The sequence below is a fragment of the Oncorhynchus masou genome, chromosome 15 (genome assembly GCF_036934945.1).
Source record: "Oncorhynchus masou masou isolate Uvic2021 chromosome 15, UVic_Omas_1.1, whole genome shotgun sequence".
In the NCBI taxonomy this organism is placed as follows: Eukaryota; Metazoa; Chordata; class Actinopteri; order Salmoniformes; family Salmonidae; genus Oncorhynchus; species Oncorhynchus masou.
In genome coordinates, this window is record NC_088226.1 from 1,077,048 (window position 1) to 1,089,669 (window position 12,622).

At 38.6% G+C, this 12,622-nt stretch overlaps 1 protein-coding gene across 1 annotated transcript; it reads right to left on the reverse strand.

Annotated features, from left to right (window-relative positions):
* Positions 1-5,924: 5,924 nt before the first annotated feature.
* On the reverse strand, positions 5,925-10,968 carry LOC135555273 (tumor necrosis factor ligand superfamily member 14-like). The gene is made up of 4 exons (XM_064987594.1): positions 9,340-10,968; positions 7,975-8,008; positions 7,711-7,797; positions 5,925-7,534 (listed from the first exon to the last, which is right to left on the reverse strand). The coding sequence occupies exons 1-4, from the start codon at positions 9,538-9,540 to the stop codon at positions 7,140-7,142; spliced, it is 717 nt and encodes a 238-aa protein (XP_064843666.1). The 5' UTR covers positions 9,541-10,968; the 3' UTR covers positions 5,925-7,139.
* Positions 10,969-12,622: the final 1,654 nt, after the last annotated feature.

The following is a 12,622-nucleotide window of genomic DNA, read 5'->3' on the forward strand; positions in this document are numbered from 1 at the left end:
GATGACTTCAAATGAAATGGCTGCTACAGGCCTACATTTTCAACATGCTTAGCTGAGCCATTAAGGACAGGATAAGTAGTCAAGAACAGTAAGAACTGGAAAATCCAACTGCATCTCATACAGTCATCTCTGTCTTTCCTGGTTAGACCACTGAAGGTTGAAGATGTGGTGATGACTCAAGTATGGACACAGTCGTACACTGTAACATTATGACATGTCTCAACATGCTGTTTTAAACTGAGGCCTAAGTCAGTATGTGTCCCAAATCACACCCTATTTCCTATATATAGTGCATTATCTTTGACCAGAGCCCTATGGTCAAAAGTAGTGCACTATATAGGGAATGTGATGCCATTTGGGACTTTATGTTCACAGAATAGACATTCTTATGATTGAAATTACACCTGTAGAAACACCAGCCAAGTTCATACCAGAACAGTGACACAAGTGTATTTGATTAAACAAACATTTGGATCATTGTAGAGATGATTACTGAGGGGGATGGGTTCAATATCATATTAGCTGCTCATCTAAACCCCTTCACACGCACCCTACTTGGTTCGTAAATGTACTTGTCCCCAGTACATGGGTTGGAAACTTCCAGAGAGAGAAAGGCCATGAATCAGCGAAACAACAGATATACTGAGCTGCTTGCATCGCCCCCAGCCAGCACCCAGAACCCCCACCTCCACTTCCTCTTCAGTTTACTAATATACAACACACGCCTGCACCGGGGGAGACCTCAAAGAGCTGCTTCTTAGAATAGGACAGAGGTGAGAGGAAAGAGCAAGACAAAGACACAAAGATGTTCTCAGGACTACAAAAAAAGCTTCACTTGAGAGTGCGAGTGTATGTGAATGAGTGATTGAAAGTTTTGTATGAACATATACAGTACCAGTCAAAAGTTTGAACACACCTACTCATTCAAGGCTTTTTCTTTATTTTTACTATTTTCTACATTGTAGAATAATAGTGAAGACATCAAAACTATGAAATAACACACATGGAATCATGTAGTAACCAAAAAACTGTTAAACAAATCAAAATATATTTTATATTTGAAATCTTTCAAAGTAGCCACCCTTTGCCTTGATAACAGCTTTGCACACTCTTGGGATTCTCTCAACCAGCTTAATGAGGTAGTCACCTGGATTGCATTTGAATTAACAGGTGTGCCTTGTTAAATGTGAATTTGTGGAATGTATTCCCTTCTTAATGTGTTTAAACCAGTCAGTTGTGTTGTGACAAGGTAGAGTTGGTATACAGAATATAGCCCTATTTGGTAAAAGACCAAGAACATATTATAGCAAGAACAGCTCAAATAAGCAAAGAGAAATGACAGTCAACTCAAATTTTATTTGTCACATGCGCCGAATACAGGTATACCCTACAGTGAAATGCTTACTTACAAGCCCTTAACCAACAATGCTTTAAGAGGTTTTAAGAAAAAAATAGATAAAGTAACAAATAATTCAACAGCAGGGGTAAAATAACAATAGCGAGGCTATATACAGGGGGTTTTGGTACAGAATCAATGTGCGGGGGCATCGGTTAGTTGAGTTAATTGAGGTAATATGTACATGTAGGTAGAGTTAAAGTGACTATGCATAGATAATAAACAGAGATGAGCAGCAGCGTAAAAGAGGGGTCTGGGTAGCCCTTGGATTAGCTGTTCAGGAGTCTTATGACTTGGGGGTAGAAGCTGTTAAGAAGCTTTTTGGACTTAGACTTGGCGCTCCGGTACCGCTTGCCGGGCGGTAGCAGAGAGAACAGTCCGTGACTAAGGTGGCTGGAGTTTTTGACAATTTTTAAAGCCTTCCTCTGACACCGCCTGGTATAGAGGTGCTGGATGGCAGGAAGCTTGGCCCCAGTGATGTACTGGGCCATACGCACTACTCTCTGTAGTGCCTTGAGGTCGGAGGCCGCGCATTGTTTCAGACGTGGGTGCTACGGGTCAGAAATCTGCAATTAAAATCCTCAGAAATCTGCAATTAACTGCACCTCAGATTGCAGCCCAAATAAATGCTTCACAGAGTTCAAGTAACAGACACATCTCAACATCAACTGAGGAGACTGCGTGAATCAGTCCTTAATCGTCAAATTGCTACAAAGAAAAAGGACACATCTAAAAAGAAGTTCCTTGCTTGGGCCAAGAAACATGTGCAATGGACATTAGACCGGTGGAAATCTGTTGTTTGGAGATTTTTAGTTGTTGTTCCAACCGCTGTGTCTTTGTGAGACACATAGTAGGTGAACGGATGATCTCCGCATGTGTGGTTCCCACCGTGAAGCATGGAGGAGGAGATGTGATGGTGTTGGGGTGCTTTGCTGGTGACTCAAGGCACACTTAACCTGCATGGCTACCACAGCATTCTACAACGATATGCCATCCCATCTGGTTTGCGCTTAGTGGGACTATCATTTGTTTTTAACAGTACAATGACCCAACACACCTCCAGGGTGTTTAAGGGTTATTTGATCAAGAAGGAGAGTGACGGAGTGCTGCATCAGAAGACCTGGCCTCCACAATCACCCGACCTCAACCCAATTGAGATGGTTTGGGATGAGTTGGACTGTTGGAACTGGTTGAAAGAATGCCAAGAGTGTGCAAAGCTGTCATCAAGGCAAAGGGTGGCTATTTTGAAGAATTTCAAATTGATTTGTTTGACAATTTTTTGGTCACTAAATGATTCCATATGTGTTTTTTCATAGTTTTGATGTCTTCGCTATTATTCTACAATGTAGAAAATAGTAAAAAAAAATAAAGAAAAACCCTTGATTGCGTAGGTGTGTCCAAACTTTTGACTGGTACTGTAGGAACAATATTTGTATAATGTGAGTGTGAATGTATATGATTGCATGGTATACATTTTTAATTTAACCTTTATTTTAACAGGGATTCATATTGAGATCCAGGTCTCTTTTACAGATGAGCCCTGCAGAACGTAAACAGAATACACACATCCAATACGAAATGCAGAGCCGGTTAGGAAAGACATTGGAAATGCATTTTGTTACGTGTTTTCAGATACTTTTGATAGGGAAGTAATATCAAAGTTGTGATCAAATGTGTTTAGCATTGCTCTAAAACCTGCACAGTGCAGTCTTATCACCTCTGTCACCAGTAAACAAGTTAATCAGGTCAGGGAAACAAGATAACAATCTCTATGCGAACACAGGTCACATACTGTCATATACTCAGGTCGCATACCTTACTCTTATCTATTACTGTTGATTTGAGACCTCTGAGGCATTTGTTCTATATGTCAGTAAAATGGAGTAAAGACACTGTATAAGGGGGGATTATATGCTTCACTGTATTGCAGGGGTAGGGATGGGGGACGGTGAAAAGAGAAGTGGTTTTCACCTCGAGTGGTCGCAGGCTGACTGTCTAAGATGCAACTGAGTGGGTGCAGCATCCGCTGCTACTGAAGCCCCGCTTTAGTTACACGATGACTCTGTATGTCTGTTTGTGATTACATGCCTGCATGCATATATTTTTGTGGATCAATTAAAGTAACAAATAATGCTCACACAGAATCGTAAGAAAGATAAAAAATTCAACATTTATTTATTTGAATATTTGCAGGATAGAATATACAAAATACACAGTATGTGTTACAGCTATAGCCTACTGCTTGCATAGCATTAGCGTCCAAGAAGAAGAAAAAAACATATATTATTTTTTATTTTTCACTATATATGGAAGTTGATATGTCATGTTTATCAGAATATGGAGGACAATGACTACTTTACATTTGTATAAAATGTTAAATAAATATAAAACACGAAAAGGTGAAATACAACATGTCGAGGGTATTGAAATGAGTTAATTACTTGGTCATTTTATGGAGGGTATACAAAGAGGGAAATAGATAGTCCAACATTTGACCTTATCATGAACACATAAAAACATTGGTGGTTTTAAATCACTGATGAAGGATTTTGAGGCTGATTCCCTGACCTGTCAATGTTTTTAATTTGCTGTTTTATACTCTTGTGAATTCAATGGTTTTTACTAGATTACTTGTAGTTTTTCATATTGTCTGTCTGTAATTTTTTGTAATGACTTGGTGCTGCCTATCTTGGCCAGGGCGCTCTTGAAAAAGAGATTTTAATCTCAATGAGCCCTTCTGATTAAATAAAGGTTCATTTAAAAAAAATGAAAACACTATGCAGTGGTTTACATGCAACTTACCTGAATATCAGGTATTCTTAAATCGTTTCAAAAACGTGGAATATATCTACTTGTCAATATATCGAATTATCTAAATATCTAAATATTTTTCTCTATATCTATATTATGTATTTCCTTATACTATTATATATATATATCTTATTTTGAATCAGGTCAATATAACATACAAGTCAGAGAATAAAGAGCGGAGGTCTGTAAATATGCATTGAACCCGAGCATACAGAGGTAACGTTCATACACTTCTTTTGTTCTTGTTCTTGAGGGCATTCTATCAACATAATGTGGTACCTCCTGACCAAAACCCCCATCAATAACAACACTACTTACAAAAGAGAAGTAACACTGAGTGAATACAAACATCCCTAATAATGTAATTCAGCACTTTCACCACCAAAACTGATAAAAAATTGTTTTATTCTACAAAAACTAAATCAATCAATATATTATAATTTTATCCAATTTTATGATTTACCTTAGCAACAGGGCCGGATTAATGCAGGGGTTTATCAGGGCTGAAACATCTGTGTCCAGGCCCATTGGGGGCGGGGCCCAAGAGGCAGCAATTCATTTTTTTGTTTTTAAATAAATGTTTAATTATTAAGGAAATATATACTGTATATATTATATGTTATATATATACAGTGCCTTGCGAAAGTATTCGGCCCCCTTGAACTTTGCGACCTTTTGCCACATTTCAGGCTTCAAACATAAAGATATAAAACTGTATTTTTTTGTGAAGAATCAACAACAAGTGGGACACAATCATGAAGTGGAACGACATTTATTGGATATTTCAAACTTTTATAACAAATCAAAAACTGAAAAATTGGGCGTGCAAAATTATTCCGCCACTTTACTTTCAGTGCAGCAAACTCTCTCCAGAAGTTCAGTGAGGATCTCTGAATGATCCAATGTTGACCTAAATGACTAATGATGATAAATACAATCCACCTGTGTGTAATCAAGGCACTGTATATATTATATGTAGTATATATTATATCTGTAGCATATATTTTATACTTTTTCACTCAATACTCAATCACAGGAAGACTCAGGACCCTGCTCTCAAGTCTAGCTGCTGCCTGCTGCCTCCCTATTAATCATCAGATGGGGGGAGGAGAGGAGGTAGGGGGTCCCCAGTCCTGATTGGGTAATTGATTAATCATTTAAAAAAATAAGTGCATAATAATGATAAATAAATAGGACTGGTCAATTGTGTGAGTCAAGGACCTGGCCCAAGTGTCACGTTCTGACCTTTATTTCCTTTGTTTTGTCTTTATTTAGTATGGTCAGGGCGTGAGTTGGGTGGGCAGTCTATGTTTGTTTGTTCTATATTTTGGGTATTTCTATGTTTCGGCCTAGTATGGTTCTCAATCAGAGGCAGGTGTCATTAGTTGTCTCTGATTGAGAGTCATACTTCGGTATCCTGGGTTTCACTGTGTGTTCGTGGGTGATTGTTCCTGTCTTTGTGTTTGTGGCACCAGATAGGACTGTTTTGGTTTTTTCGCGTTTCTTGTTTTGTAGATTGTAGTACTTTCATCTTTATTAAAGATGCACAAAACTAACCATGCTGCATTTTGGTCCGCCTCTCTTTCCCCACAAGAAAACCATTACACCAAGAGGCAAAAAATAATAATACTTTGTATTTTATATATATATTTTTTTTTTATCCAACCACAGGCACCGGCTCTCAATGTTCAAAATACACCAAAGAGCATAATTTAGCCACAGAGGATAAATCGTTTATTTAAAAAAAACTGTGAATTAAGTTTTATCACAAGCACATACAGATGTCTTCCACAATTACACCAACAAAAAGTGTCTTAAAAGGGTGCTGCCACCATGAGCTTCCAGAACAGCTTCAATGCTCCTGAGATTATACATGTGGATATAAACCATGCCAGGAAAACGCACCCCATACCATAACATACTGTATCCCTTGGTTACTCATGTATTTCCTTTATTTTGGCAGTTACTGGTATGCCTACAGTCAGGAAGGTCATGTGCCCCAAATAGGCTACAGCTTGTTGCTTTTTGGCCATAGATATATACTCCATTGAAGTGTTTTGTAACCTCTTACCCTGGGGATTTGACTGTTAAACTCATGGGTACACTAGCAATGGATGCCAGTTCTGACTTGAATGGGAACTGCCATCTATGGATCTATGGATTGTAGATTTCAAAATTAAATTGTGGGAAAAACACACTGTTTGGAAAACAAATGCCTACTGGTGAAAAGAGAAGACTAATCAGTCTTTAGAACCAATAAAAAAAAATTCTTAACAACTCCCAATTTTTAGCTAACAACAGCACTGTTTTTTCAAAGTAGCTCATCTTGAGATAGGCTATTGCCACAGCTAGCGCATCAGCCCTCACCGTGAGAAGCCTATGGCTTCATCTTCATCATAAGGTGAATCAGTGTGCCACTCAACATTTTATTTAGTAACCTTTCCTCTGAATATTGTACAATCTGTGTGTCGCTTCATTGGCCTGGGCTATTGTTTGTTTGAATTCAAGACCAGATTGATCTCAGTTGGTCAGTGTCAGAGTAGCCAGCCATTTCAGTCAGTTGTGTGGTAATAAAATGATTCAACCAATGTCTTTCATGTAAATGACTTAGAACTGCATGACACGCCTTTTTTCAAAGGCCGATTATTTTACGACCCTGCTAAAAAAAATCCATGTGTGGAAATCCTAAAAACGCCTCTGCTCAACTGTAGCCTAGTGTATGGCACATGGCTTTTTATTCAACAGTACATTTTCCACTCATCGAAATGCATCTTGATGCAAGGATTTGTTTAAAGAAAATGAGAGTGTGCCGGGAAAGGGGAAGGCCCTGCGTAGCAATATTACATGTAAATTGGCCTACAGTATTATTATGCCTTAAACCAATGATAATCAGCCAGCTATCTAAAAAAAATATGTTCATCATCAACCCGTATTATATCATATAGATACCAAACACGTTCTCTGTGGAATGTTGCATCCGAACTTGAGTGACATTTTTCACTTTGACAAAGAGGGAGTCATCTTCAAAGAGGTGGAACACCCCTCCCAGGTAGCTGTTTGATGTGGACATCATTTTCCCAAACTTGGGGTGATATCTCCTGGACTTAAGCAGTTCAATGTCCTTCCCAAGGTACCGTGGAGTAGTTCTGCAGACCGAGTGTGTGAACACAACATCGACCTCACTGAAGAAGATCTTAGAGTAGACGTAGTAGTAGCCTTCCTTCTGGATGACAAGCTTCCCATCTTTGTACTCCATTTCATGAAGGATTGGTCCTGCCTGCATGTTCCATACCATGACTCCATCTCCATGGGGTGTTTGAGGACCAGCTGGAGAACAAATGCAGGTCAATTTCTGTCATTTTAATATATCTTCATGTACTATTTCAAACACCATACTATCTGATGTACTACTACATACTTCTATTTCACCCTCTTCTGTCATGACCAAATATTAATATAAAAGGTTGTGTGTAGTTGAAATGGCCTGGTGACAATGGTCTTACCTGTCAGATGTGCAACAGGTTTTGAAGGCAACACAATAGGGTTTGGTCTTGAAGTTGGGGGAACCTCCTTCGGAAATTCCTCATGGTCTGTTTTGGGAACAAAGTTTATGTTGAAGTGATGCACATTTTAGAAGGTGAATGATTCAGAAATGCATTTATCAAATGTGTACAAAATACTCAGTCGGGATCTTCTACCAAAGATGAGTCACTTGTCATTTTGTCACAGTGTTTGAACAAGAGAAGAAGATATAGTCTCAGACATACCTTGGATACTCATAGCAGCTGACCCTGACTCCGCCTGCAGTTGAGAATAGAGATTTCATCATAGTGAACAGAGAGGTTTGTGGTAATACAGTACAGGTATGTGTGAGAATGTTCATTTGTTCCTATTTAAGTGGTTCTTTGGGTCTTCAGCAATGTGACCTTTACATTTTATTAGATGATATGCAGGAAAGATAAACAGAACTGCTTATGGTTTCTGGTAATTAAGCAAAGTAGATCACCCATCCCACCCCAGACCACCCCACCCCCGTCTTCCTGTCAGTACATGTGCATGCATCGAGACTAGGTTAGCTCTATCCTCTTCCAATAAACCATCGCACACTTGCCACCAGATTGGGTCAGGGGAAATTATGTCACATGAAGCTCAACATAACCACAAACACCTGACCAACAAACCAATTCTGTGGAACACGGAATGCTGGCCCCTGGTACGTCACGGAATATTCATATTCTCCGAAATGATGCCCAATTCTGATAAACTTCTCCATCTCAACTGTTGCCAAATGTACAAGAATGAATAAAACTGTTAAATGCGTATATCAAGGGGAATCCCAACTCAAGCTTTGGACAGAAACTGCTGACCATGACAGAACTTCACTATGTTGTCATGAGACCTGTTTGTACGTAAAACAAAATTGAAACAATAAAAAATCTACATCGTGAATAATGCACTGGTAACTCGGAAGTTAATATTTGTTTCTATTCCCTATAGACTTGGAAAATTATTTCACAATTAGAGTCTAACAAAACAACCAATTGTAGCAAGGTTCCATTACTCTGTTCTCAACCAGGATAGTGCCATAATAAAATGGAGTAAATGAACAAATGTAAAAAGCCAACAGTAAATTACTACATTGTACAAAATACATAGAGATTGGGTAACCAAACGGGACTTTATAAATAATCATTTATTAATTTAATGTAGTATCTTGGGTTTTTAAAGTATAGTCTTAATGTAACTGTGCATTCGGCATAATTTCAGTCTTGTCGACTGCGACTATGAAGTAAATCTAATCAAGTAATTGTTCCCCATATGATGATGCAAATGGGTTGTAGATTATTTTGTGAGAGAGAAAGAACACATCAACTAATGACACTGGAAATGTATTCACTTTCATTTTGGAATGAAAGAAAGATGTTTCTGAGAATAGTGTACACGTTGTGGGGTTGAGAGACAGAGATTGGGGGAAATAAAACAGTGAGAGATGAAAGAACACAGTAGAAAGAATACATAGTTGTTACTAGATTTGTGAGAGAGAGATGTGTGAAGAGAGACTCTCAGATGTTGAGGGAGACAGAACAGAGATGGAGACGGGTAGACAGCCACCTCATGGTGATAATACTCACAGATCCCTGTTTGGAGTAGAGGTGGTAGATGAAGCAGGCCTCTATGGCCAAGCCACACAAAGCCAGACCAACCAGCAAGAACAGCAGGCTTTGGGCCACACCACCCCGACCAGGAGGTCTCGGTTTGGGGGGCAGCGGTGGGTAGGCTGCATGGCTATCCACCATGAACACGGAGGGGTACGGGACACCACCCTCAGCCATGTTCTCTCCGATCAGAGATTATAAGGAACTGAAAAAGGATCCTCCAAGAGGTAGTCAAGTAGTACACGAGCGAGGTCCACGCACCAGGGGTCCCGGCACACAACGAGAGACACAGAGAGATTTTCCAGAGCAAGACCAAACACTAGTGTGGGTTGTACAGTATGACTCCTCAGGTTGTCTTGTCAGCAGACAAGACAAGACAAAAAGTAGTGAAGAAACAAATTCCACTTCTAGATATGAGAAATGTGGAAATCTTTCACATAAACGACCACCTCCCCAAAGAGCAGTCACAGAAAGCAAAACTTGTCTTAACCAAAATAAATCTTGACAGAGAGAGAACGGTTACCTCTGGTGTTAAGTTTCAATCAGTCAGATAGAGTGAGGCAAATGCAAATGAGCATCTTATAGAGTGGCCATGCACTGAGTATGATCACCTCCCCACTACACTACAAACACCCTCCTACTCTAGCCTACTACAGCATACATCGAGTTTCGCAATAATTTGTCTCTCTGTTCACACTTCCTCTCACTCACTCTCAGCCACTCTCATGATGAGTATTTGATCTGGTAGAGAGTGGTCAAGTCATACCAAAGACTGGAAAAATGTGTCTCTGCTTGGTACTTGGAGATGGATTGGGGTTTACTATGTCAGGAAGTGAATAAAAGGTACACAGCATGGGGCATATTTAGTTTCAGCATGCTCTCTAAGGTGTGTTCTAAAAGTCATTTTCCATTATTTTACTTTTCAATTACCCACTAGTGAAAATAATCTACAACTGAACCTATATTCATAATATTCATAATCAGATGTAGGATCAGCACCCTTTCCAATCCCCTTAGCTATCAGGCTGGGGTGTTAGAAATCTGATCTTAGATCAGTGGCAAAGAGTAAACCTCATCCATTTTTGTATGTTTACTACTGGGTATGATGTGTATGCCTTTGTGTATGTGTGTTTTTATCTAGACAACATTTATGTGATGTTTATGTTTTACTTGATTCTATGGAACCCAGGACTCCTTGGAAAACTGTGGAAATGGTTGCTGAGTGGACAATTCTGGCAAATTCTTTTTAATTAAACGAGTGAGCAAAATGACTTTGGAAAGAAGTTGAAAAGAAATAATTACAGACGTTGAAGTCACGTTCATTTTCAGTTCTAAGTGAAGGTTGAATACGTATTTTATGGACATTGATAAAAATGTGGTTAGTCCAGACAGGACGAAATCTGAACCAAACATATGCCCCTCCAGAGCTGACCAAATCTTAAGAAATCATAGATGTCTATGTTTAGGCCAAATCAGGGGTGGTCCAGAGCGGACCAAATCTGAACCAATTTTAGACTATTATTTTTGGCACAAATCAAGGCCGGTCTGGAAATCAACCTCTGTTGACGTTCAAATCAAGACCAAAGTGGACTGACCAAATTTTACCAAAGTGTGTGTGTGTGTGTGTGTGTGTGTGTGTGTGTGTGTGTGTGTGTGTGTGTGTGTGTGTGTGTGTGTGTGTGTGTGTGTGTGTGTGTGTGTGTGTGTGTGTGTGTGTGTGTGTGTGTGTGTGTGTGTGTGTGTGTTTAACTATACTTGTGGCGACCAGAAAATAATAGTGAACAAATGTACTTTTGACTATTTCTAAGGGGTTTAGTTAGGGTTGATGTTAGAATTAGGTGTAGGAGATACGGTTTGGGTTAGGAGCTAGGTTTAGGTTTTGGGTTAGGGTTAGGATTAAGGTTAGGTTTTGGGGTTAAGGTTAGGGTTAGGGTTAAGTTAGGGCAGGGGTTCCCAAACTCTTTTGATATTTAAAAAAAAACATGTGACCCCACCATGTAAAAAAAAAGGATGATATAATCAAAAGCCAATGTTGACTTTTTTTAAATGGTCAAATGAGTCTGACAGTACTTTTGAAAGTATTTCAACCTGAAGAAAGTATGGTTTGAAGTAACTGAAATGCAAGGTTATGGGAAGTTCAGAAGATCACCAGGCAATCATTTTGTATGATCTTCTGTGCAGTCTGATGTAGTGTCTGGTCTTGTCCACTCTGTTCTGAGTGGCTTCTGGGCATTGTAGAGGGACATATACGTGTTCCTGACAGTCATGTCTTTCAGTGATGGGGTCATAATATTTTGTAGCTTCAACCATTCAAAAGATAAACCATTCATCTCTGTTTATTACAGGCATAATCTAGCGGCTAATGGAGGTTACTGACATAACCCCAGTTGTGGAAAAAGTACCAAATTGTCATACTTGAGTAAAAGTAAAAAATACCTTAATAGATAATGACTCAAGTAAAAGTGAAAGATTCCAAGTAAAATACTATTTGAGTATCAAAAGTAAAAGTATAAATCATTTAAAAATACTTATATTAAGCAGTGGTGGAAAAAGTACCCATTTGTCATACTTTACTAAAAGTAAAGATACCCTAGTAGAAAGTTACTCAAGTAAAAGTGAGTCACCCAGTAAAATACTACTTGAGTAAATCTTTTAAAGTATTTGGTTTTAAATATACTTAATTATACTTATTTAAATATACTTATGTACTTATCAAAAGTAAATGTCATTGCTAAAATATACTTAATTATCCAAAGCAAAAGTATAAATTAATTATTTCAAGTCCCTTATATTAATCAACCAGGCGGCATCATTTTCTTGTTTTTTCATTTATTTACGGATAGACAGGGTCATGCTCCAACACTCAGACATAATTTACAAACGAAGTGGCGCCAGATCAGAGGCAGTAGAGATACCCAGGCATGTTCTCTTGATAAGAGTGTAAATTAGACCATTTTTCTGTGAAAATGTAACAAGTACTTTTGGGTGTCAGGGAAAATGTATGGAGTAAAACGTACATTATATTATTTAGGAATGTAGTGAATTAAATGTAAAAGTTGTCAAAAATATAAATAGTAAAGTAAAGTACAGATACAAAAAAACTACTTAAGTAGTCCTTTAAAGTATTTTTACTTAAGTACTTCACACCACTGCTATACATTGGTATTGCACACCCTTCCAGTCAATCACATGCGATACTTGTGAAGTTATTGTAAAAGAAGGGCAACAGGGTGAGCTTTTTTTCTGCCAGTGGTCTAAT